Raw genomic sequence first — 25,119 nt, forward strand, 5'->3', positions numbered from 1 at the left:
CTATTTTTTTTCCCGTGTAGATCAACAGTAGACTTTAAAAACAAACAGTTCCAAATTCCAAAAGGAAATGTCTAAAATTTTTTTTTTAGTAACTCATAGCAGAAGCAGGCTGTACCCATTCCACTTTTTTTCAGTAGTTTATGTAATTATTTTTGGAAATACCATTGTGTTACTAGGTACCAGGATTTTTTAATCGTGTTTCTGCTGAAAATAATTATGGATGTTTCTTTTTTAAAAAGTTGTGTTTTATTTCCAAAGACAATGGCAACAGTGTGATTTCACAAATAGAATTGTGAAATAGCAGCCGAGAACCTGTGGAAGCTAGAGTGGGATGAATGAAACTTGTATAGCTGAAATGATGGCCTGAAGAAAGTAGTTCTTGGTCATATTCAGAACAACATTTTCTTTCTCATCTAGAGTTCAAGCCAAATTAAGCACTAGAAGAAGGATATGGACCATGATGGTTAAGCTGAAAACCACTCCTGGAATGGAAAACTGCAGTTAAATCTAAAAAGTTTCTTGGGAACTTTACTCCTAGCATTTAAACCTTGATTATAAAGTTTTAAGAGGGATGTTCACCTGCTTTTTGTATGTTCAGGAAAATGCAGAACATGCAGTTAATTCTGTACAGAATTTTGACTTGAGACATGGAGATTCCTGAAAGGAAGCCTGTGTTCCAAATCTGAAGACATTGTCAAAAAATTTCAGGAAAATATTTCATGGTTATTTATGTGCTCCAGCTGTAGTTTGGAGACACTGATTCTGATGTCATTTGTAAGGTTGATCCACCATCTTACTTAATTGCTAGTACACATGAGTGTTGAATTACAGTTTTTCTGAAATACTCCTTTTCTACAAAACTGAAATATTTGCATAGACAAAATTAACTTCTATAAATGAAGTTTCCAAGAGGCAGACTGACTTGGTCTATAGTTGCTAAAAGTACAGTCTGAGGACACAGCTATTTAAAATTAAGAAACAACTTCTGAATAAAGTAGAACTGAGTGTTGCATCCCAGGATAGTTCCTAATGGGATGTAAAGATAAATACCCCATCCTTGATTACATTTCCATAAAAAGGGAGAAGGCTGGAAGACTCTATTTCTTTCTACTTTGGAACAACAAAAAAGCAAATTTATAAAGTGAACTGTTATTCTTTGGCTAGTTGTTGCGTGGAGAGCTGAAAGTAGATGTAAGGATTTCTTAATGCAGGGTTTGTTTATGTTTTAGCCTGAAAGACATGAGTATACACTCAGGTGATATAAAATAAACTTTCTAGAAGTAGAAGGTTTCAGATGGCAGCTGCTCTCTTCATTATAAATGTTAAATTGTTATATTTGGCATTTATTAAGTTGTCATAGTTACAGTAACTGTTTTGACTGAGATTCCGGAAATGCTTCTATAAAGGCTGTGTCTTAAGTACACGCACAGTCAGTCTTGGTATCCTGTAATAAATTCTTTTAATATCTTATATAAGGTGTTTGTTTAACATCATTTGGCTCACAGCAGATTTCTATTGTCATCATAATTAATCCCCATTTGTTCATAAATAGGTGTTCACCTACTGTGTGTATGCATAAAATGCCCATTGACTAACAAATGGGAATACAGTAGTCACTAAGAGAAACAAAATTACCATTTCATAAAATCAAGTTAAGCCTTTTGTTTGCTTCAGAATTCTCAAAATTTCTGTTCAGAATGCCAGTAGGGGATTAATGAAAGTAATAGGTTAGGTCTTTTTACACTCTATGCATATTAAATCGGTTGAAGCACTGACAAACCGCTCCATATCCGTGGAAAAAAATATCAGTAAATATTGGCCCTAAGGTAGCCTAACCAACAAAGAGTCATTCTTCCTAAGAGAAGATTTTAAACTCTGATTTTTATTGTAATTCTACTTTTCCATACTGTTTAATGGAAATATAAACGAGACCACTGCCAGAGGGGTTTATTCAGTTAGTCCATGTTACTGTACAAGCACAAAATTTCTGTCTTAAGCTCTACTACCCACTGCCTGAAGATGGCTACACTTGCCAGACCCCTACATCTGCGGCTAGGTTTCTCTGTTTTGTTTTTAAAAACAAATGGAAATAAACAGCTCTCATAAATGAATCTTTTTGTTTTATTAAATTATATTTTAGCTACATTGAAGAGGGAGAGTAAGATGCTGTTGAACAGAAATGCACGTCATTGAGCTTAACCTTGTAAGGTGCTTTGCCTTACATATTGCCAGAATGGTTTGGAATATTGGTATACCTACATATTTGTTGGAGGCAAATAATACTAACTTTATACATCCCATGAATAGTGGTAGATATTGGTTAAGTAAAAGCAAATGATGTACCTTGTACTTAGTCAAAACAGTGGTAAAGGATGGATGTGTAATGATTGTTACACGTTTTTCTAAATTGCTTTAGTAAACCCTTAGGTATCTAAGGACAAGAAAGATGGTATTTAAGAGTCTTTCTTCTCTGAGCAATTAGTTCATGTTCAGCAAAGATTGTAGTGATTCACAGTTGTTTCCAAATGCAGTGATCAATGAAATGCTTATTTAGGCTATGTAAAGTATCTTCTGCTGCCACAACAAACATTGCTTCTAGACTTGAGGAAGCTATGTCTGTAGAAACTGGGATTCTAAATGTGTAAAACTTCGTCCAGTTGCTTTAAATAAAATTGCCATGCTTGGTCTGTCAGTAGGCACTGTTAACAAGTACTGATATTTTCAGAAAGTTTAAATTAAATGTTGTGATTTCCTCTAGAAGCCACAGCACTTGAAATTTTAGAGGAGAATCACTGTGTGTAGAGATGGTCTTTGCACTTGAGTAGTTATAGTAAATGATGATAAATGCACATGATAAAAACTAAACTTTGCAGAAGAAAGTTCACTCATTCTGGTGTAGTAGAGTATAGCTTTCAGAATGAGGTTTTCTTTTTCCTGAGGGTTCCTGAGGAAATGATCTGCTTTTCAGCACAGCACATATGCGGCACTGTTTCTCACTGATTTGGTTGCCTACTGTACAAAAGTTACACTGTTTTTCTCAACAGAAAGTACCTAAGAAATGTTTTGATGATGCTTCTGTGGAAAAAAATTACATATAAGATCTATCTTTTTGCTTGCAGAGAGCTATTGCCTATCTCTTTCCTTCTGGCTTATTTGACCGACAAGCCAGGCCCATGATGAAGGTAGGATTTTTTTGGTTGCATTTCTGAATAACTGTAGCATGGTATTTTAAGTAACTTTTTCCTTTTGCTGATATTTGTTTGTTTATTTACAGCATCCTACTGCAATTTTTCCAGAGCAGAGGAGTAAGTGTTCATAGATATTTTTTCAATTATTTCTAAGTATTAGAATTTTTGCATATGTAGAATTCCTTATTTTCACAGATTTACTTTTTTTCCCATGTTCCTAATAACCGCTAAGACATGAGCAGGAAAACCTGATCTTGTATCCTAGTTTTTAGGACAAAAAATACTGCTGAATTCTGGAATACTAGTGGTCTTTACAGACATCTTGTTAACTGACTATAGATAAATGTTTTTAACTGTTTAAAAATAAACAATAGGTAGGATGACGTGCAGAATCTGCTGAAGTCATGGGAAAACCTTCTGTTGAATTCAGTAGCTTTTTTGTCAGAGCTGTCTATCACAGCCATAAAATATTCATTAATACTATTTTTAAACCAAAAGTTTTCCTGATAACTTCATTGCTCTAAAAGCTTAGAAATTACAGCTTTGAAATTGCCAGTTGAAAGAATAGGGAGAGTGAAAACTCCTGATCATGTCTGTTTTGACCAGAAAGTCCTAATTCTGCACTTACATCCATACTGTCTTTGGTCTTGCTCCTGAGACACTATATGAAGTGGCAAGTCAAGTGATATGCCAGTATGTTGGTCAGTGAGAACTTCACTGAAATTGCCAAATTAATTTTACATAGAATATTTAAAAGATATGTCAAAACCTGCTGTCCACTTTTGTCTCACACTTAGTGTCAACTAGTAGCATCGGTGTGAAACTCCACATGTACTGAGCTCTCAGGTTCCGGATGGACACTTCTGATTATCAGCAAAATCACATAATTTTCTGCTCTCTTTTCCTGTTCCTAGAATTAATTGATACTTGATGTTCTGGGGGCTTTTTGTGTCTTTTCGAAAGCTGTCTAAACTATCTGAAATTTTGGAATTTCAGCTTTTAGATGGATCATGCGTTACTTTCTAACGGCAGTATTGCGAAGTAGAAAGGATAAGAGTTAAAATTATGTAATTTTAAAACCAAGTGGTGTGTTATGGCAGAACTAAGCTACTATTCTATATGCTTTCAGGACTAAAGAATTCTTTGAAATGCTAGCTGTGTCCTGAGGAGTGTAAGAACTAATTAGTATAAATGTATACCTTTGTATTTGCATCTAAAAATTACACTTTCAATAAGTATCTATTTTAAGGCAGCTTTGTCTTGTCTATGCATTATGCCTTTGATAACTTTGAAGTACAAAAAAGTAAATTTATACTTCAGAATGTTCCCTGAACAGTAATTTCACCAAAATATGCTTTCACAGCTGCATACATGGAAATTCACACATTCCACTAGTAATATGTGTGGGTAAAAGCCCCTGGTATATTCCTTCTGTTCTAGTAAGTTTTGCATCTTTACATTCAACTTCTGCTGTATTATGTCTTATAACATACCGTGCTTATCAGACAGGTTCTTGGAGTCTTTGTAGCTTATAGATAGCTTCATTTGAACATCACTGGATAAAATGGGTGGGAATTTCTCTACAGTTCAATTTAAAAAGCTCTCAGGTTTTTATTTTTGTCACTTTATTTGGAAAAGATCTTTGTCATATTATATTTGTTTGAATTTTTTTTCTGAAGTTGAAATGTATTTGTCCTTAAGTAACATTATTTTAATAAATAAAATAAACTGGATGTGCTGAGTTGTATGCAACATGTGTTTTCTTGCTGAACTAATTATCTAAACTATAGCATAGGTTTTTGTATTTAAATATCCCCAACCTATTGACATGAACAAGTCCTAAAATCACCCAAGATCTGAATATAGTTGTTACCTGCAAAAGACAATTGTCTTAATTTAGATGTATTATACTAATACCAAATTTACTCTGGGTTTAAAGGACTGTTTTCCAGAACTGCTAATCTTTAATCTTTCACAATAATTATGTAGATTTCAGTTGTCTCTTAATTTGTGCTGCTGCTTATTCTAAATTGGATACTTCTATCTGTAATACCAACTATACAGACTTTGAAAGTTTATTTAAGATGTCCATGAGGGATTCTCTCATGTTAAACAATATTTAGAGATACTATATTAAATATTTGGTTATAATTGCAGATAGAAATTGGTTTTTAACAAGGTAGTCTAGGTCATTAGATTTCCAGACAGGTTGAACACCTGTAAAATGTCCTTGTTCTTTGATATTTAAAAAGGTAATCAGTGTTATGAAAGAGGTTTATAACTGCAACGAAATACCAGGGATTTTTTTTTTAGTGAGTGTATATTGCTTTCTTGTCTAATCTTGCTTTCCTTTAGAAATCCAGTGGGGAGAAGACGGCCGACCATTTCACTTTCTTTTTTATACTGGCAAGCAGTCATATTATTCATTAATGCATGTAAGTATGTTATAACCTGTAATAAATAATATTAGCTCCCAGTCAAGTACATGTTGTTCTAGAGATGTGTATCAGGAGCTCCTGAGTTTACTCATGTTTTCACAGTAGGACGTAATATCACCACTGAAGCTAAATGCAGTGTATATTTTTCTCAAAATATCCATTATTAGGGGCATTTTTATGTTATATTTAAGAGAACAGACTACATAATATTTCTTGTTTTAATTTTTCGTTTATTTTACAATGTTGGCTATGGACTAGGTTGGAATAGTCTGAACACTTTCTTGTAGGCTGTATCTGGTTAGTAGCATAAGGTTAGTAGTGGAGAATGCATGTACAACAAAAACGGTTTCTTCTAGGAAAATTCACTGTAGAGTAAAAAAATAGGGCTTTTTTTCCCTTGAAGGGCAAAGCTATAGGAAATGTTATTTGTGCTGACATTTAGTGTGAAGAAAATTTGCATTTAAACTACTTAATTGATTTTTCTAAGACTGTTCCATTCATGCAAACTTAAGGCTTTTTCTGATTAGTATGGTTCCAGGAGTAAAGGATCTGCATCTGTTTACCTTCATGAAAAAAGCTGTATCTAATAGAACATCACTAGACCCTGAGTCTTAACATGGATTGTGAATACACATTTCATATCTATGACAATCAATGGCACAAGCATTATCTGCCTCTTCAGAAGAGTTTATAGAAAGATGTGCATGTTTCTTATGTGTACTCATAGAAGACAAAAGCATTAATAATGTATGCAGAAATATTTGCTTGGACAATCATGTCAGATTCTGTTTCCTCATTAGATAGTCTTAAAAAGTTAGTTCTATTGTTAGTCTGCTGTCAAAAAAAAAAATATTTATGCTATCAAATTCTGTGCACAGCTTTACTGAGTGTACTGTTTTTATTAGAATTATCTCATATTTATTTGTGTTCTGCGTACCCGAAGGACAAAGTCCCCACTTGTCAGGTACATTTATTTCTTTGGGAGAATAAAAAACAGCCCCCCCTCTTTTTTTTGTTGTTGACCTTGGGCAAATGAGCTTCTTGCCCTGGCAGAAATGAAATGAATGATAAATGTAGAGTGTGTCTTTGCTGAGTAATGGAGCTGCAGCATAGGCTTTCCACAGAGGTTTTCTCCTGCACAGCCTGAGGCAGCCCGAGGACCCCTGCTGTTCATTTAAATAGGTATGTCAAATCTGCCTCGAAACGCCGCTGGTTTGATCTGTGGTAATATTTGTGAAGGTTCCATATGGACTTGAGCCCCCTGCAGTGCTAAGAAATAATGTACAACGCTTCATGGTGCAGACGCAAATTTTCTCTGAAAAGGGATGCAATGCTGCGTTTTAGCTGTCGGAGAGGATGATGGAGCTGACGCGCTAGGCCTGTCAACTTGTTACACGGATGGGTTGCACGCAGCGAGGCTGTGGAAAATCTGTGCCTTTTAACTTTTCTACTTAATCACGGTTGTAGCATTGCCTTTAGACTGTATGCTACATTAATTCTCTTCCTGCCTTCTGCCTTTCATCCCAAGTTTCACGGAAAAAAGTAAAGCATGCAGGTCTTGTAGAGGAGCCTTATCAAACAGCTGTCATCTGACAAGCCATTTGCATTTGTTTTGGCTGAAACAGAGCAACCCAAGGGCAAGATGTTTTGTTGCATTCCATCATAATGAAGAAATTACAAATTTTACAAGGAGCACAAGTTTATTTTTAGCTCATTCTAGCAGTTAGAAAGGGTATGCAAGCTTGCCTTGGAAATCTCTAAAAGAATAGTGTGCATCTTGTTTCTAACAGTGTGGCAACCACCTTCAAACAAATCGGTTTGACAAATACATTTTTCATTAGTATAGGATACTTGAGTGTTCTTCAACTGTTTATGAATATTTTCATTAAATAAGCTTCTATAAACCTAAATCTGTTATGTGAGGTTTCACAGCGGTTTTTTTACTCAGGCAAATGAAAGCTGAAATCTGCATGAAATTCTCAACATTGTTTTAACCTCTTATTAGACTAATGTGTATTTAAAAAAATGTATTTTTTAAGTCTCAAAGCTAATTAATTTGGCTAGGGAAAAAGAAAGGGCTGTATGTTAATACAGTCTAGTGTAAGTAATCAATCCCATTTGAGGATGTCCTTTAAATTGCTACCTTAAGTCTAATAAATTGGATAAACATAAGTATTTAGCTTAAACTTGTATGCCATTAAGTAGTGCATAGACTCATGTGGAACTTGAATTTTATTAATTGCTAGTAACGTAACTGGTAACAGCATTATTTTAGTTAACGTTAATAGATAATATTATCCTTACTAAAAATAAACTGTGTATATTTGCATGTATTATAACTGCCAATATATATGTTATGACTTGAATATTAAATGAACTTTTATAAAGGATATTTGTTTTATACTCCATTGTTGTCTTTTGTTCTGCCTGTTGAATAAAGTTTAGCTGTAGGGAAAAGGACAATTTATTTTTCTTCTGATACACAAAAGAATGTTTATTGCATGAAACACTATTTCGCAAATGTTTGATAGTATATTTGATCAGAATTTAACTTAAAAGTTTTTCAGAGTAGTATATTTTGTAATGTGCAGAACAAGACAAAATGGTCTTTTCATACCATTCTGTCTAGCAAAATAGTAATTTTAAGTAATTGTTCTTGTACTTTTTTAGAAATACCAGAGGTTATAGTTCAGAGGTAATAGTCTAACAACAAAGCATTTTAACTCTTACAAAAACAAAACCTAAAAACCCTCAAAGTATATGCTGAAGTCAAGACCACATAAGCAAAGAAAAATGCAAACTGTGATGTAAAATGTGGGCTCTGCAGCATATTTTAACCAAAATGTTAAAATATTTTTTCCCATAAAAATCTCTCCTCCTAGGGTTCCATTTGCTAATTTCTTCCCTAAATTTTTTATGTAGGGTTGAATAAGAATATTATTTTTTCATTTTAAAAGAGAGAATCTTTGTAGAGATCCGAAATTTGATCTCTCTATTAGAAATGGAAGCGTTTCAGTACATAGCCAATCTTGTAAAATCAGCTATTTTGATTGTGTAATAGCTGAGTTTACAAGGCACACAGATGTGTACATTCATGAATTGGACTATTGAATCCTGAAGTGATTAGTAAAATCTTCACCTGCCAGCTTTGAAAAAGCAAGTGTGTCTTCAGAAGCTTTCTCTAACTGTTGGGGAGTGAAGATTTGTCAGATAAATTATTGGGCATTACATGTGATTCCTGATTTTGCAAAGGCTCATCCACATACTTTACTTCACGCGTGAGTGGTTCTTTTAGTCTGTTGACTTCAGCTCTATACAGAGATTAAATACATGCATTAATTTTTTTTAATACTTCGGACCAAAATTTTATTTTGTAAGAGATACAAGTCCACTTTAGTTGCCAGAAATATGCAGGAAATTGTATTTAGTGTTTCTTTTACACTTGGAAGTATTCTAAAATACTACTTTTTACGGTCATTTGACTTCACGTGTGGTGTAAAGGGTTCTTTGTATGAATGGACATCATTGCTATCATTTAACCAAAACAGTTTGAAGAGATCATTTTAATTCTTAGAAGTGCACATTCCTATAACTTAGGCTGTGGAGTGCCAGTGTTCTTTGGGAATACCTAGGGAGGCAGGAAAATCTTACTGTTCAGATATTGTAAAGCTTTCTCTGTTGTAACAATGAATTTCTGAGGCTTAAAAGCTAGTGGGTGAGAACCCATATCTCATTTTATTTGCATGTGTTTATCATTAGTTTCTGAATATGATGACAAAGTCCTTAAGTTTTCCTTTAACTTGTGTCATCTTACCTGAAAATACTTGAGTTGCTGTTAAGAAGCAATCTGACTCCAGTCTGTCCTAAGGTAACAGCTGTGATTCCCTCCTGCTGCCCTTTTTTAAAAAGCTGTGATACAGTTGTGTTTTTGTTGAGCTCCTGGTTCATGTATTTTTTGCTGACCACTCCAATACATAAATGTATATGCTAGAGTGTAATGAAGATGATGGGTATTTCTGAGGCGGCAGACTGGAGACTGCTTTTGCCAGGTAGGGAGGTGACACACTCTGCCTTACGAAGGCAAGAGGTAAGCCAAGAGGCTAGCAGTGAAGTGAAAAACCTCCTAATACATTTATAAGACCTAGTAACCCAGTATCTCTTCTGATCATCTAATGCCAGAATACCTTCTTCATGCCTGGTTTGACTTTTTCCAAATGCAGAAACTCCTGGAGCTCACAGGAACTGTGAAGCGTGTTCAAGCTGAGCTCTCCCCGGATAGCTGAGGGGCAGCCACAGCCCTCCTTCCCCTTCTCTTCTCTCCCTCTGTGGTCCAGAGCAGAAGCTTCCATACTGATTCTTTCTCATATCCAAGTATAGATGGCTAAAAATTGCTTGGTGTCAGGCACACCTCATGCCCTCTAACCCAAACCATGTTTGTGCTTTTAATGTATAGTCAATAACTTCTGCAGCCTAATAGTCAGTTCTGAATGGAGCTGTGAAGATTATTAGTGTGATGTGACATGAATCTTGCCCAGAGCAGTGCTACGATATCTTGTTATCTTAGAGATCTACAGATATATTGGTAAGGTTTGGAAATAGTTCAAAATATGATTTATTGTGCTTTTTTTATATGATGTTTCCTGTGTTTGAAGATAGACTTTTTTTAAGTTGAACAGTTTTCCTAGTTCCTATCTGATGCACTTATCTCTATCAAAAATAAAGGATTTCTGAGAGGTATACTGCTATAATATATGAGTTCTTATGCTGTCTCAAAGAAAAGTGGACAATTTTGTTTTTCAGGATTTTATAGTGTGGGGTTATTCCAAAAATACTTTTGTTCCACTGTGCTGTTAAAAATGTCACCAGTGACCTGCATCAAAGACTTCGGTGAATTGTCCCTCTTTTAAAGCTTTGAGTGCAGCTCAGGTAGCAATCTGTTCTTAGTTCATACACTTCAGGTACAAGTATTTTTATTCTATATGTGCAGGTGTATTTTTATATTCGTGGATAAATCAGCTTGAACAGAAGGTGTTTATAACTAAGCAAGGGAGTTTTGTCTTTGGTTTTTCTTTTTAAATGTAAACTGTTGCAGAAATCTCACTGCATTGTGTTACAAATCCCAGTATTAAGAACTAGTATTTCATTGGTTAATTTCTGACAATACAGAGCTGTCTCACATTTCTTCTTTTACTGTTTTTGTAATACAAAGAAAAAAACCCAACCAACCATTGTTCCTTGTGCCCGCTAATTTTTACACTGTAGTTTCTCTCTAGTATTTACTAAAACTCATTATATTAATAAAGTATATGACAGTGATTATAAGCTTTCCATTTTCACTTGTTAATGGAGGTAAATTATATGGCATATAAGTACTTTGTTGTAATACAATAACCCTGTTTTGTTTCAATATCATTTATAATTATTTTTGCAAATACTCCTATTTAATTTGTGATCTGAATCACTGTTACAATTCAGAGTATTAGATGTTATATTTTAGAACCAAATAGTCTCTGAAAGTTTCTGAACTGAAAAAACCCTGAAAATACTTTATTAAAAGCATGTTTCTTCTGTAATATTTTTAGTGTGACTTTTTGGACTATCTTTTCCTTTTGTTTTTCTGAAGTGGCAAATCACTGTCACATCATTATTTGAAAATAATATCCTAGCTAAGAATTTTGAGAAAAAGTTTTTTAAAAAATGCTGAAAATTTAGAGTAAATATATCTAATGTTTGAAAGAACAGAAATTCTGATTTTGGTAAATGTACGACTTGGTGTGTCCCTACAGACATGCCTGGATAAGAGGGAGTTCTGTCTGATACAGCCCACCAGTGAAGCTGACACTCTAAATGTACAAAAATCTAACTAAATGAAATTATTAACAATCTTAAACCTTGTCAGTATTTTAAGGAATTCAAACTAAAACGTGGATACACTGATGAAATTTGTGCAGTATGTTTTAGAGTTACATCCATTATACAAATATACTTGCCTTTCTGTATCCAGGTGAGAATTTTTTTTACAAGCATATGTAAGAAGGCAACAAACACTGAAGAAAAATAGTAGAATTCAAAATTAATTACTTTGAACTGCATATGGAAATATTACATATGCTGTCTAAATGTTTGTTGTTTTAATTTAACTTGCTATAGTTTGGGGTTTTTTTAATTGTCAGAGCTCTGTTTTCTGACCTCTGCATTTTAAGTGTTAGGAGAGTAAAACCAGATACGTGTTTTAAATAATGAAATTTAAATATTAAATGGAAAAATGCATTTAAATACTTTTTCCGTATACATTTTAGGAAACATATGAAAAATTGCTGAATGCTCAGAAATATCAAGACCAACTGACAGCTCAAGACCTTCCTCAGAAGGAAAAAAGGTAAGCTTCTAGTTAGAATTAGTATTGATACTAGTTTCAGTATGTTGTTTTGGCACTTGTAGTTCGCCACCCTACCTGCCTTTTATTCCACATGTTTTCAGACCTTTACCCTCTTCCTTGTCTAATATTTGTGTGGTGATTTCAGGTTGAAAAGTCTTACCTGTGATACATTTATGTGGAGTGCTCGCTTCTTTCTGTCAAATAGGGAACCCCCACCTGTTTCTCTTGCTCTTCAATCTCTCCCTGCTCTTTTCAATATTCTCTCCTGTTATGAAAGTTCTAAAGTGTGATTTTAAAATAAGTAAAGAATATCCAGGATTCTATGTTTCTGTGTATGAAGTTTTCTTAAATTGTTTCTTTATTAAAGGTTTTGAAAAAGGAGGTAAACTCTCTATAAGAAAACAAGGCCTTTAAAATACCAAATAAGTTGCTTATCTGTTGGAAAAATCCTAAGGCCTAAAGCTGAGCTCTTTAATAGTCTTTCATTACAGTTCTTGAATATTTTTGCTTCCCAGTATTTAACTTACAAAGCATGAAAATACTTAATTTCACTATTTTTTTTCTGATGTCTTTGAACAGCTAAATCATCAAAAACTATAGTAATTTTAGAAAAGTTTATTTGGCTTGATTTGTTTGAATATCACCATTATTAGTGGTTGAATTTAGCTCTTTTTCCTCTTTAACTTCTCTGGTACGCACAGCAAACTTCAGCTAGTTAGCAGCCACTGGACAGGAAAGATACATGTCAACCAGAAGAAGCTATGGGAGATGCTAGAGTTAGTTTCTTAGTGCATATTGTCAGGGTTGTCTTTGAGATGGGTGTATGCTTTAGGAACTGTTGGCTTCTCTTAGGCTGTTTTATTGATTTTTCTATTTTGAGGTTTTTTGCAAGGATTTTATGAGATATTAAAATATTAAATTAAGCAAATTTTAAAAGAAATGAATACAGCTAGGAAGTTTTGATTTTGGCATTTACTGCTTTTCTATATAGTTACTTTTTCACTGTCCAAGTTGTTGCTATCTTTGTTCTTGCTGTGTATTTTCTAGCCAGATTTATGTGCTTATCCAGTTGCACAATCATGTTGGTTTGTCATTTCTTAATTTTGGCCATTTTTTATTTATGTTAGGAAGAGAAAGGATTAATTTGTTGAGATTATTTCAGTTTCTTAAATAACACAAGTTCATGTTTCTTCATGATATAAATAGTGTCCTGTGACCCACGGAATGTTTTATCGTAGATTCATGTTAGCTTCTGAGCAGACAAGAGAACAAATGAATTTAGTTTCTCTGTGTATGCTGCTGAAAAATAACCTGACTTCTTACAGACTTCAACCAGTGGATTTACTGATGTGAAAAATGACCTAAAGCTAGTCAGAGTTGAAAGGTTTTTTCCCTGTTAGGTTTGTAAAAGCTCAGGGAATTTAAAGGATTTTTGAGACTTATTTTCCACCCTGGATATGGTACTTCCTCTGAGATTAGCCTGGGTAATTTATCTCTGAAGTGTAGGTAGAGGGTGGGTGGGAATGGCTGATTTTTTTTTTCTTTTCCCAGAAAATAATACATTGTGGATGCATTCTGTAATGTTACCTGTAGGGTTGGGATCTGATCTCGAACTATTTTAAGTTTATAGCTTTTCACATGTAAAAAATTTCATTGACTTCACTGGAAGTAGCAATATGTAAATGTAAGTATATACTTGAGTCTGTCAGGATTGGAAGCTTTTTAAAATTACTGTTAAAAGCAGCATTGTTTCTAAATAAATGTTTCTTATGCCCTGACTCAGAAAAGCATTAAAATAAATACTTAAGAAGAAGTACTACTTAAAATCACCTTCTGAAGGAGTGCTTTTCTGAATCACATCTTCCTTAATGCTGCTGAAAACATTAAGATTGTTTCTAAAAAACCTTGAAGAGGTAAGAAACTAGTAACAGCTTTGGCTTAAATTTACCTGATAAAGTTGTCATGTATATTTATGGTAGCATTCTGTTTAGTTGGTCACTTCATATCATACAGATTTCACAAAAATTTATTTCAAGCATTATTTTTTCTTTATGTTAGCAACTCTGTATGAGCCTGTCTTCTTAAAAATTTCTGCATTTGCTATAATAAGTTCAGTTTCTGTGCTAAGCAAGTCAAGATTACACAGTATGTAGAATAGTGTGTCATTGCTGCATTAGTGCTTTCACTATGCTTACTGCTAGTGGAGTTTTTTGTATTGATCAGAAAAGTAAAGACCAGAGGCAAAATTCTGTTACTTTAGAGTTTGATTATAGTGTTCTGCTTTTGATTTTGTTCTTTGCTGCTTGTAAACCAAATTCTTCTTAGCAGCAGCCTCTTAAAACTAAGCCTTAAGTTGTGGGGAAGATCACTTACTATTACAGTATTACTCTAGCTCAATCCCGGACTTCAATAATATGAATAATGCATAACTGATAGACATAATTTTCATGTGGTTAATTCAATATGTGAAGTTACCATCCGTTTCAAAAGACAAATCTTTAAAAATCAACATAGGCCTTCTCATGTTTACTATAAGAATGTGATCTGTATTCATTTGTAATGGAAAATGTATTTCTGAACAAAGACTGACTGTATGTGTGGTCCTTTGTGATGTAACTCTAATTGCATGGTTAATTAAAGGGAGAATATATGTGATATTTTAAACAGAAACCTGGCTGGCAGCAGATGGCTGACTAAGATTGAATTGGAAGAAATGTTGTTAGAAAAACTGTCAGATGATGATGTAAGTAATTAATCTTTCTAATCTTAAGGAGGCTTGTGTCTTAAAAATATGGACTATGGGTGCATTTTTGGATACTGAAGAGGTACTATGTAGAAGCAGGTGCTCTTCAAAAGAATTTTTGTCCTTCTCATAAAGTCTGTATATGCTCACAGCACTGTCACATTAATTTCTTGAACAGTGATTTGTGTTGCTTTTTTTACCTATCATGGTACAGAACTATTAAGGGTTTTCCACTGTTACTAACATAGTTTAGTTTTTCTCCTGGTAATGTTGTGAGGTCTAGAGCACTTGTTCCTTGTCATCTAATTATGTAGTCACAAATGGAGTATAGTAACACTTTATAATAGAAATAAATAGTCATTTGTTCGAGTTACGGATGAAAAACAGACAGGACTAGAACCTCTGTTGCTTACTGTAGAGAAAAGGTAAATGTTCAAGATGGGAAACATGATTTATGTAATAGTAAACCTGCGTAGAGTTTGTCATTAATCTTAAGAAGGACATGATAATGATAGAAAAATCACAGAGAAGGCTGCCCAGAAATAAGGAGTCCTTTTTCTTAGTGATTGGCTACAGAATCAAATATCAGAAACAAGATACAAAGCTACATAGATCTGTGGTCTGATGCAGATAGCTCTTGTTATATTCTCCTTGACATGAATATGGTGGGAGAGAGGAGGGTTTTGCAGTTTTCCCAGTATCTACAAACTGTATCACTCTCTAGATTTGGAGTCCTTTGCACGTTATCTCTGGGAATAAGGATATTCATTATGATAGTCATACACTTTTTTCTCGCTCAGCTTTTTCCTTCGGTCCCCTAAATAGCATTAGATTTTGTAACAGCAGATTCAGTCTGTGTGTCCAGCTTCAGTTTTCTTTTGGAAGTTTAAGCTTGAATATGATAGTACCAGAGAGTATAACACTATTTGTCTGAGCATCTCAAGTATTTTCTCAGCTAGAAACAGTGTTCTTCAATCTCTTCTGTCCTGTGGACAACATCAATGCAAAAATAGCATAGCAGCAGCAAACGTGCCCTTCGCTCACTTGTCAATCCAGTAACATATGATGGCTTCCTTGTCTGTGGGCGATGTGAAAAGGTCTTGAGCAGATTGTGGTCTGTAAGCATAAGTCAGAAATCACTGTTGCAAATTTTCCATCCTGGTATACCCAGGAGACTTCCTCTATCTTGCTCACAGTAGAAGCAGTTATGACTTCAGTGTTTTCAGTAGCTCCTGCATTTGGAATGGCTGTTTTTCCTCCTCTGAGTGCTAGGAACTGGTCTAGTTGGACAACCAGTTTGGTGTTCTTCACTGCTTGGTTTTTGTACACTCTACCTCTGTAAAAGTAGACTGCAGTATACTAAAAAAAACCAAACCAAACCCCAAAACCTTTTACAATACTGGCCTCTCACATGTAAAACCACAAAGCCTCAGCCTATAGGAAGAAACATTGTTAAATGTATTTAAAATGTCTCGGTATAAGCTACCAGTCTTACCAGCTCAGGTTCTTATATTTTGCCATTGCAACAAAATTTTCTGCAGTGTTTGCATTATTAAACAAAACTGGAGCTATCAATATTTTTTTTTCCTTTGCACTCTGCAAAGCTTTCTTTAGCCTCTATAATTTAAAAATGTTTGTATTTTTTATATTTCTGCTCTACAAAGGCTTTACCACAGGTCTGTGTCGCATCATTACATAGAAGGAGCTTTATAAGTGATGTCAGAGTTCCAGGGGCTATTGCTAGGTTACAAGAAAAGTATTACTTTTGTGCAGAAGACCGTGGTAGCAGAGAGAAGAAAAAATACTTTTAATAACAGTCTGTAAGTAAAGAAAACTTCAAAAATGAGGTTATGATATCTATATGAAAAATTCATTTTAGATTATAGCATACCTTTATATCCAGTGACCAGCTGTCTAGTGCTCCTGACAGTAAGACTTCGTAACAGGACATCCCAGCTTTTAGCACAAATGGGTTAACACAGTGGTGTTTACTCTTTAATCACATGTTGAAGAACTTTGGAGGAGGGTGTTAGGGGGAGGGAGAACCTCATAGTAGCAGAGGATAATTTATTTCAAGAGGTTGCCCTTTAAGTCAAGTATCTCTTGAATTTTTAAATAGCTTGATTGTTCAGTTTTGAAGGAAATCATAAACATTAAAGTAACTCAGCTTGAATAGCCAAAGATACATAGATAGGTATTTCCTGTATATATTATGAAATATAATCATTTAAGAGGATCAGTTTAGTGAAATAAAATTATTTCCAAGTCAATGAACATGCTGACTTACTGAAAGAAGTGAAAATCATTTCCTTTTGCCATTTTAATAAAACAATAATAAAAGAATGAAGACCCCCCCCAATGTTTTCTTTTTAAAAGTGAGATGAACTTCATTCTAATGCAATAATGCTGTATTACAAAGGGATTGATTATGCTTTGAATTAAAGTTTCATTGTTGCCTGAAGAAAGAACTAGGTATCTTTAGTCACACAGAAAATGATGCATCTGCATGCTGCTCTTAAATCAGCATGTAGGTGCAAAAGTGTCATCTTGTCAGAAATCATCAATAAAAGTGAAGTAGGAAAGATCAATTATATAAAAATAGAAAGTTTTAGCAAATGCAATTACACTTGCATCCTTTAATGAAGTCTTGTTGTCTACAGTATTCAAGATTTATTCAGCTCTTACAAAAATTGATGACGTTGCCATGTGGTGACATCGAGGAGAAGTATATCCAAAAGTTTACCAAAGAAGTTCCTGTGCAGTTAGAAAAAGCAGTTACTGAGCCCTTGAAGTATGATGAACGAGGAGTGGCCTTCAGCACCGGTGAAGGTACTAATTTCAAGTTAGTTGCACAATTTTTTCCTCTTCACACTACTTTCTTTAGTATGTATGACACTGCTGAATGTGTCACTATTCATTTTACATGCTTATGTGTACATTGCATATACAATGGTTAATAGTGTTATGGCATACTAAGTTATGACTTGGCCTGGTAACAAAGTGGAAGTTTTTAGCACAGAGTCTAGTTAGTTTTTATCTGTATTTCCATAAAGTAGTACGTCTGTAGAGCGGACCCTGTTGTGCTACGTGTTGTAGGATACAAAAGGACTTTCATCACTGGCGGGGGTTGACTGTTGAACATAAAGGGCAGGGGGACTGGGGGAGCACAAACAGATACAGAAAATTCCATGGGTGTAACAGTGTTGTTGCTTAGTATAAAAGTGGCACACATAGACCACTAAGTAACCTTTATCATGACTTTTGTAGGCAGTCCAGCGAAGGAGAATTTTGAAGATGCAAAGAATAAATAGCAAGGCATTTGGATATTTACAAACAGCCTAGGAAAATGCCAAAGAGGGAATTCCTAAATTTTTTAAACAAGTGGATGAACCACAGCTAGCATTATGGGACAGAGATGGGAATGTCATTGGTACTGAGACAGAGGGGGTGTTAGAGAAAAGCCATGAAGGTCTCTGTCTTCAGAACACAGGCTGCTTTATTTTTTTTTCAGTGATGGGACACGTAGTGGAAGAATGATATGAATCATTCATATCATAATAATGTAGCAACAGTATGTATAGGAAAGCCTGAACTTTCTGGACAAAGCATATGTGCATGCACACACTCCATATCTATGCTGTATATTTAAGAGGAATCTTTGTCAGATGATGTGTGTTCCTAAGTAGCAGACAACAGATGATAATAAGAACAAAGGTCGCAGAGAATTTGAGGGGCAGAATGGCTAGAGAGCTCTCTTCTAGCTGGGTTGGCTTCAAGATGATGTGACAACAAGGAGCTGTGAGAGTGCCAAACTGGGATTTAATCCACACTGGTTTTCAATAGTGTTTTAAGAACAGTAGTTATTGAAGTTTGATAAACATACAACCCATGTTATTTAAGAAAAGCCATCAGATTTTCACAGGTCAAGAACTGTCTTGTTTGTGACCCATCACCCCCCTAAATTAAGAAAAATGGGTAATTTGTTTCATAATTTTTATCAGAATGACTGCTTCCTTTGTGCTACAGAAGATTGGTTTTAGGCTTTAGCACAGAGTTTGTCATGGTTTAACTTGAAGCTAATACACTTAGAGAACTGCAAGTAGTAATTTCTGAGGAAACTATGCTAAATGATGCATAGGCCTTGTTTATAGCAGTATAATTAAAGTGTTAACCTTTTCCACGTGAATAGTCTTAAACTTCTGTACCTCTGGATGATTTTATAAAGTATTTTATTACTAGAAATTATACTTATGGTAAACATAGGTGTTCAACAAACTGTTAATTTTCATATACTGTGATATCACCAGGTCAAGAAAGTGTCCTGACGTACTGAAGTTATTGGGGGTAGAGTGTTACCTTGACATCCTCCCAACACACACTTCGCCCCACCCCAACATTGATTAAAATATATTGAAAGGTAGTTACTCATTGTTTGTATTTATTTCCTTGTCTTAATTTTTTTGTTGTTGTTGTTACCTCAGCCTCCAAAAAGAAACAGCTGGTACTGTATGAAAGTGAGATTTGCTTAACCTCTTGGGCACTTGAAGTTCTGTAGAATATAGACTATACCAATAACAGATTGATTTTAATTCATTTAAGGTACAAGAAAAACCTCAAGAGCTACTGCGGTTGTTTATGACAATGGGACTGGAAAAATTACAGTGAATGGAATAGATGTTTTACATTACTTCCCAGTGCTGCAGGACAGGTGAGAGCACTGTGAAATGCTGTATTCTTCCTGTACTTAAATTACTCCAGCAACAGTCATGCCATGGAATTACATTTTGGTGCTGTGTTCCACAGTTGATCCTAGGTTCTTGTTTCTGTATAGCTATAAGTTTTAGGAAAATTGGTCTTGCTTTTCTTCCTAGTTTTCAGGAGTCAGTAGTATAAGAACTGATAGGTGAACCTTGCTCTGTTTCTCATCTCTCCCTTTCTGAGAAATCAAGAGCACAGGCTATTTGGATAGTTCAAATTTTGGTCCTCTTAGAAAGGGCTTGCAGTTTATTTTAAAAATAAATAATAAACAGTATCTTTAAGTGTTTTCTGAGAGATTTGCAAATTGTTTGCATGTGTTATTACTCTGACATACAGTAACATAGTGGAAGCAAACAAGGTGAGACACTTCATGTAAAGTTTCAGATTTTAGAGGATGTGCAGTCTGATATAGAGAAGACTTCTCATAAGGCCAACATAAGAAGGTTTCTATCCCTTATGTGGTTTTTATTTTATTATGTGGTTTTTATTTTATAATGTGGTTTCTGAGTTTAAGAATAGAGTGAGAGATTGCTCAGTTTGCATATCCAGAGCTGATGGATCTTGGCATCTGTACATAATTAGTGAAACAAAAGTATTTGTAAAACTGATCTTAAAATACTTACCACTGGCAGTTTGAATATGCTCCTAGCTGCTTATCTCCCATTGATATAGTCGATATCAGTAGGAAATTAAGCTTCTGAATGTCTTTCTGGATCTCTGCCTGAAAGTTAACTATGTTTTTGTATATACTATGGTAAGAAATGTGCATAGCATGTAACTTTATATACATGTATATATTTAATTTTTATTATTATTTTTTTATTTTTAGAGAACAGTTGTTGTTCCCTTTCCAGTTTCTTGACAGAGTTGGAAAACATGATATGGTTTGCACAGTCTCTGGTGGAGGAAGATCTTCACAGGCTGGAGCAATACGTTTAGCCTCTGCAAAAGCCTTAAGGAGTTTTGTGACAGAAAAGGAGGTGGAATTCATGAGGCAAGGTAGGAATAGAAAATATCTCAAATCTTGAAATTATTTCAATGTTTCTTAATGTGTTTCTGGTAATTAACGGAATTAATACAAGGATCATTTAAGGATCAGATAGTGTAAGTTTGAGTAAATAATCCCAGTGAAACCTTGTATATTGTGTGAAGGGGATCTGCATTTATTTATAAATTGCTTTCACTTGTTTCCTAGCATCCTTTGTGTATGTTTTGGATGACTTCTTGAGCATTTTTCCATCTGTTCATAACCTCTTAGGTCTATTAACCAGCTTATATTGCCTCAACATGGAATCACAAAACATGAATGTGTATTCACTAACAAATAAATCTGGATCAGGCATTAGTGAGCTGTAAGGTACTAAGATTGTATTTTGTTTTACTTGGTTAGTTGCATCTTGCTCATGTTTAAAGAAGTTTTATTTTTGAACGTAAACACTAGAGGGTTAGCTTTGAGGGGATGGTAATGAGCATAAACATATTGCATGCAACTAGCCAGGCTGAAGGAGCTTCCTTCCTCTCTTGCTTTATTTAGAGTTTACAAGTTAACCTAGAATAAGATCAAACTTATTTGGATAACTGATGTATTTGATGCTTCTCAGTGATTAGATGCCATGCTGTTTCAGCAAATACATACTTATGAACAGTGAGCTTTTAACTGCTCTTTCTGGACTAGGAGGGAGAATACCTGCGTGTATTACTGGCAGAACAGCTATGATTTTTTTCACGTTATTACCATCCACGGAAGTAAAGTTGTCTTCATGCTAGTATCTTTGCAACAAGTTTCTTTGATAGCTTTTTGGTACTGACAAGTATGACTTGCTAGGAATACCCCTGTAAACTGAGACTGTAGTGAGTTGGATATCTGTAATGAGATCAGCATAATTCTGAACGTGTTTTGGACATTGCCAAATATACTTTGGAAACGCTAAGTGTACTTAAAAGCAGTGATCTCCAAAGTGGGGGGTGTGTGTCACGGTGTTGTGTGAGATGATGCATTGGGGTGCAGGTAAAAATCTTAGAATTTCAGTAGTGTATATAATTCATAAATGAATAAATACATATGTATTGGGGGTGCATGCTCAAAAATATTTCACTGATAGAAGTGCACGATCAAAGAAGTTTGGAGACTGCTGTTTTAAAAGCTTAAGCAGTATGGCTATAAAACACCATGGGATTTTTTTAGTGCTTTATAAAGGAAAATGTGAAGAAAGTTCAGTTACTAAAGAAAAGTTAAAACATTAGAGGATCTGATGAAATTCCTTTCAGTGTGTTTTATACTGAACCCTTACCCTTCTAGATGTTACAACTCATATGCAAAGTTATTGACTGTCTTGAATGCCACACATGTAGTATGTCTGTAATATTAACTGGTAACAGTGAATGGGTGCTTTTGTGTTTTGTAGCTGGATTACTAACAGTTGACCCACGTGTGAGGGAACGAAAAAAGCCTGGTCAAGAGGGAGCCAGACGGAAATTCACCTGGAAAAAGCGATAAGTCTGAGTATTTAAAGAACAACAGAACGCTACCAGAATTTCGAAAGATACTGGTTTATGATTTGAAACCGTTGTATAAATATATATAGTAATAAAGACTTTTTCCATTATAACCACTATGTTTTCTCTGTTTAAAAAGCAGCAAACAACTTTGTATTTATTAAAAATTGAGGAAAATTGCAATGTGATTTGCCAAAATGCTGAATCTAAAACAGTAGCTTGAGTGCCAGCTTTGCATCTTAGCTCCACTGAAGTCAGTAATGATTTATGAAACTGTTGGTGGATTATAACTTCTAAAAATCAGTCTGTTTGTTTAGTGACTTCACTATCTAAATTCTGGAATTAGGCAGCTCCTAATCAGGTATTTGGACAGCTTTGACGTGCCTCCCTTTCTGCCTCACAGGTGTCTGAGGATAAGTGACAACTTCCCACCTAAGCTATGGTGGAGTTGAGAAACTAGTGAGAGTGGTACTGACAATTGAGAGGATGTTGAGAGGAACAGTCACAGAAGATAACCTCTGCCTGTGGAATCAGTTGTCTCCAGGATGCCTCCCTGGGTTAAGTAGGGAGTGATTCAGAGCACCTAAATTTAGGTACTTGCTCTGAATCACCCTCTGGAGGAGTCAGTTTTTCTTTTCTTCTCCCAAATGCAGAAAGAGCTGGAGGGATTAGGCTGAAGTTAATCTTTTAGAATACTCCACCCCTTAAATCTCAAGGGGCCTGATCAAGGAAGCGTGTTCCGAATATGGCTAATGCACAAAGATAGCATTGGACTCTTTGCCAAATACAGTCATAACTTTTCTTTTTTAAAATCAGAAGCAGGAGGTGATGACAGTGCTGCCCACCTCCTGTCTATAATTGTAGCCTTCCAAAATAGATTAGTGGTTACAGCACTCAACCAAAAGCGCAAGGTTTTGGTTTATTGCCAACTTCCTTCCTGGGACAGAGGTCAGATACATAGAGCTTCCAGTGAAGAGCATATCCTTCATCTTTCCATAGGAACTGGCAAAAATTAGTATAAGGTTCATCTCACCATGAGAAAGCAGAAAAAGCAATTTTCAACTCAGTAATTTTAACAACAGGACACCTTCCAACTTTCTTTTAATATAGAAGGCTTCAGTACTTGGAATTCTTCCTCCCTAGCCAGGTGCTAGAGTACCTGCGCTGCCGCTTATTTGCGTAGATTATACCAAAAATATTACACCTCAGAGGTAACAAAAGGTGCTAGCAGGTCACTGCAGGTGATAAGCAAGTGATCTCTATGGGCCATTATTTTCCTGAGCACCATTCAAGAGGTGGCAGCACATAGACAGACCTCTTGAACTGAGTAAAAGAAGGTCAGAAATGGTATGCATCCTTGACTGATGTGCTTCTGATTTATTACTCCCCAAAGCCACTCTATGCTGCTTCTTAACTCGTTTCACTATAATACTCAGTAAACTTGGGCAAGATTTCTTATTGCTGAGGTAGTTTGTCTCAGTCAAAATATGTGACTCTACAGCTACCTGAATGGAGGTTGTAGTGAGGTGAATGTTGGTCTCTTCTCCCAGGTAACAAGCGATAGGATGAGAAGAAACAGCCTCAAGTTGTTCCGGGGCAGGTTTAGATTGGATATTTGGAAAAATTTCTTCACTGGAAGGGTTGTCAAGCCCTGGAACAGGCTGCCCAGGGAAGTGGTTGAGTCACCATCCTTGGAGGTATTTAAAAAACTTGTAGATGCGGTGCTTAGGGACGTGGTTTAGTGGTGGACTTGGCAGTGTTAGGTTTATGGTTGGACTCGGTGATCTTAAAGGGTCTTTTTCCAGCCTAAATGATTCTGTGATTCTGTGGCTTGTTAAGTTGTATTCAACAGCTGAGGCAATTCACCTAACTCTTTGAAAAATGGGGGTTACATGAGACATGTTTTACGCTAAGGCAAATACAAAATGGCTTAATTAGCATTTCTGCTAATTTAACTCTGAATTTTTTGTATGTAGTAAAATAACTCTTTATGTTTCAGTAAAAGCTGTGACTTGTAATAAAAGTACTTGGTAAATACCCATGCTGGAAGAGGTATGTACCTAAAGGTTCTTTTGATATGCTTCAATAACAAAACGTACATAAGCACATGAACTTAAGTGAAGGTGCTAGCTGAAGAAGATAGAGGAGGAGATTAAATAGTAGAATTTTTATCTTAAGACAAAATTGATCAGTTTGACAATATTCATTTTCCTACCTCATTATTAGGCAGTAAAGCTGTAAGAGTGCAATAGCATATCAGTACTTACAACATACAAAGTCTTTTATCATGTTTTAAAGGATTTCTTAACTTTTTAGCTTCCAAAAAAAGTATGGGCACAGCCTCTGGTGTTTAGACCCAGCAAAAATTTTAGATATGGTAAAGCTTTAGAATTTAGAATTTAAACTTTTCAGGGGAGTCCCTAGAAATACTAGTTAATGCTGTGCAAGCGGGTCACTTGCTTCATAACTGCTTGCTCAGGCTTCCAACTGTAATTCTGAAACTGAGCCAAAAGAGAGAAGTATTTTGAAAAGAAAAAAAAAACAAATTGTACATTTTTTACATTTTTCACTTGTATGAAGTTCCTCTTAGTCAACTGCAATGTATGTCAGCATTGAGGAGTTAGGAGATGAAGTAATTCTATATTAAGAAGGACTATTTCTGTAGTGTTAAAGCTGATCAAAAGGTGAGACTAGCATTTTTTTCACTCATTTTTACAGATTCATCAGAACTGAAGTATCTTATGGGAGAACCGAATAAGGAAATTTCATTGGGGTGTTTAATTTTGGCTTATGACAGCAGCACAGTAGTAGAATCAGATTATTAGTTTGAATAATCTTAACTTCCCATTCTCTTGCATTTCGAAGGTTATCAAAAGAAGCAGTCCTGAACACCTATGTACTCACTGTGTCTGAGCCAGGCTTCTCAGGTCTCAGTTTTGACCCACTTGCAGTGTGGACTTAACTCATCTTGCCAACAAGATTTTCAGAAAAGTGTCCTGAATGTGACAGGTGCTTATACTGTAAACATTAAAATGTTTTCTGAATGTAGGCACAAAGAAGTAAGCCTTTTGTGCTTTCTGGTTAATGCATGTTGTGATTCATCCAGGGTCTTTTCTT

General features: G+C 35.1%; 1 protein-coding gene across 1 annotated transcript in view; it reads left to right on the forward strand.

Annotated features, from left to right (window-relative positions):
* MRPS9 (mitochondrial ribosomal protein S9) overlaps positions 1 to 22,115 on the forward strand; it is a 34,290-nt gene extending 12,175 nt beyond the window's left edge. Inside the window, exons 3-11 of the mRNA XM_074859110.1 lie at positions 3,120 to 3,182; positions 3,275 to 3,305; positions 5,544 to 5,623; positions 11,926 to 12,005; positions 14,673 to 14,748; positions 17,409 to 17,577; positions 19,348 to 19,456; positions 20,336 to 20,505; positions 21,912 to 22,115. Coding sequence (XP_074715211.1) covers positions 3,120 to 3,182; positions 3,275 to 3,305; positions 5,544 to 5,623; positions 11,926 to 12,005; positions 14,673 to 14,748; positions 17,409 to 17,577; positions 19,348 to 19,456; positions 20,336 to 20,505; positions 21,912 to 22,003 — 870 coding nt within the window. The 3' untranslated portion in view covers positions 22,004 to 22,115. The remainder of the gene's footprint in view (positions 1 to 3,119; positions 3,183 to 3,274; positions 3,306 to 5,543; positions 5,624 to 11,925; positions 12,006 to 14,672; positions 14,749 to 17,408; positions 17,578 to 19,347; positions 19,457 to 20,335; positions 20,506 to 21,911) is intronic.
* Positions 22,116 to 25,119: the final 3,004 nt, after the last annotated feature.

Source organism: Strix uralensis, chromosome 2 (genome assembly GCF_047716275.1).
Source record: "Strix uralensis isolate ZFMK-TIS-50842 chromosome 2, bStrUra1, whole genome shotgun sequence".
Classification (NCBI taxonomy): domain Eukaryota; kingdom Metazoa; phylum Chordata; class Aves; order Strigiformes; family Strigidae; genus Strix; species Strix uralensis.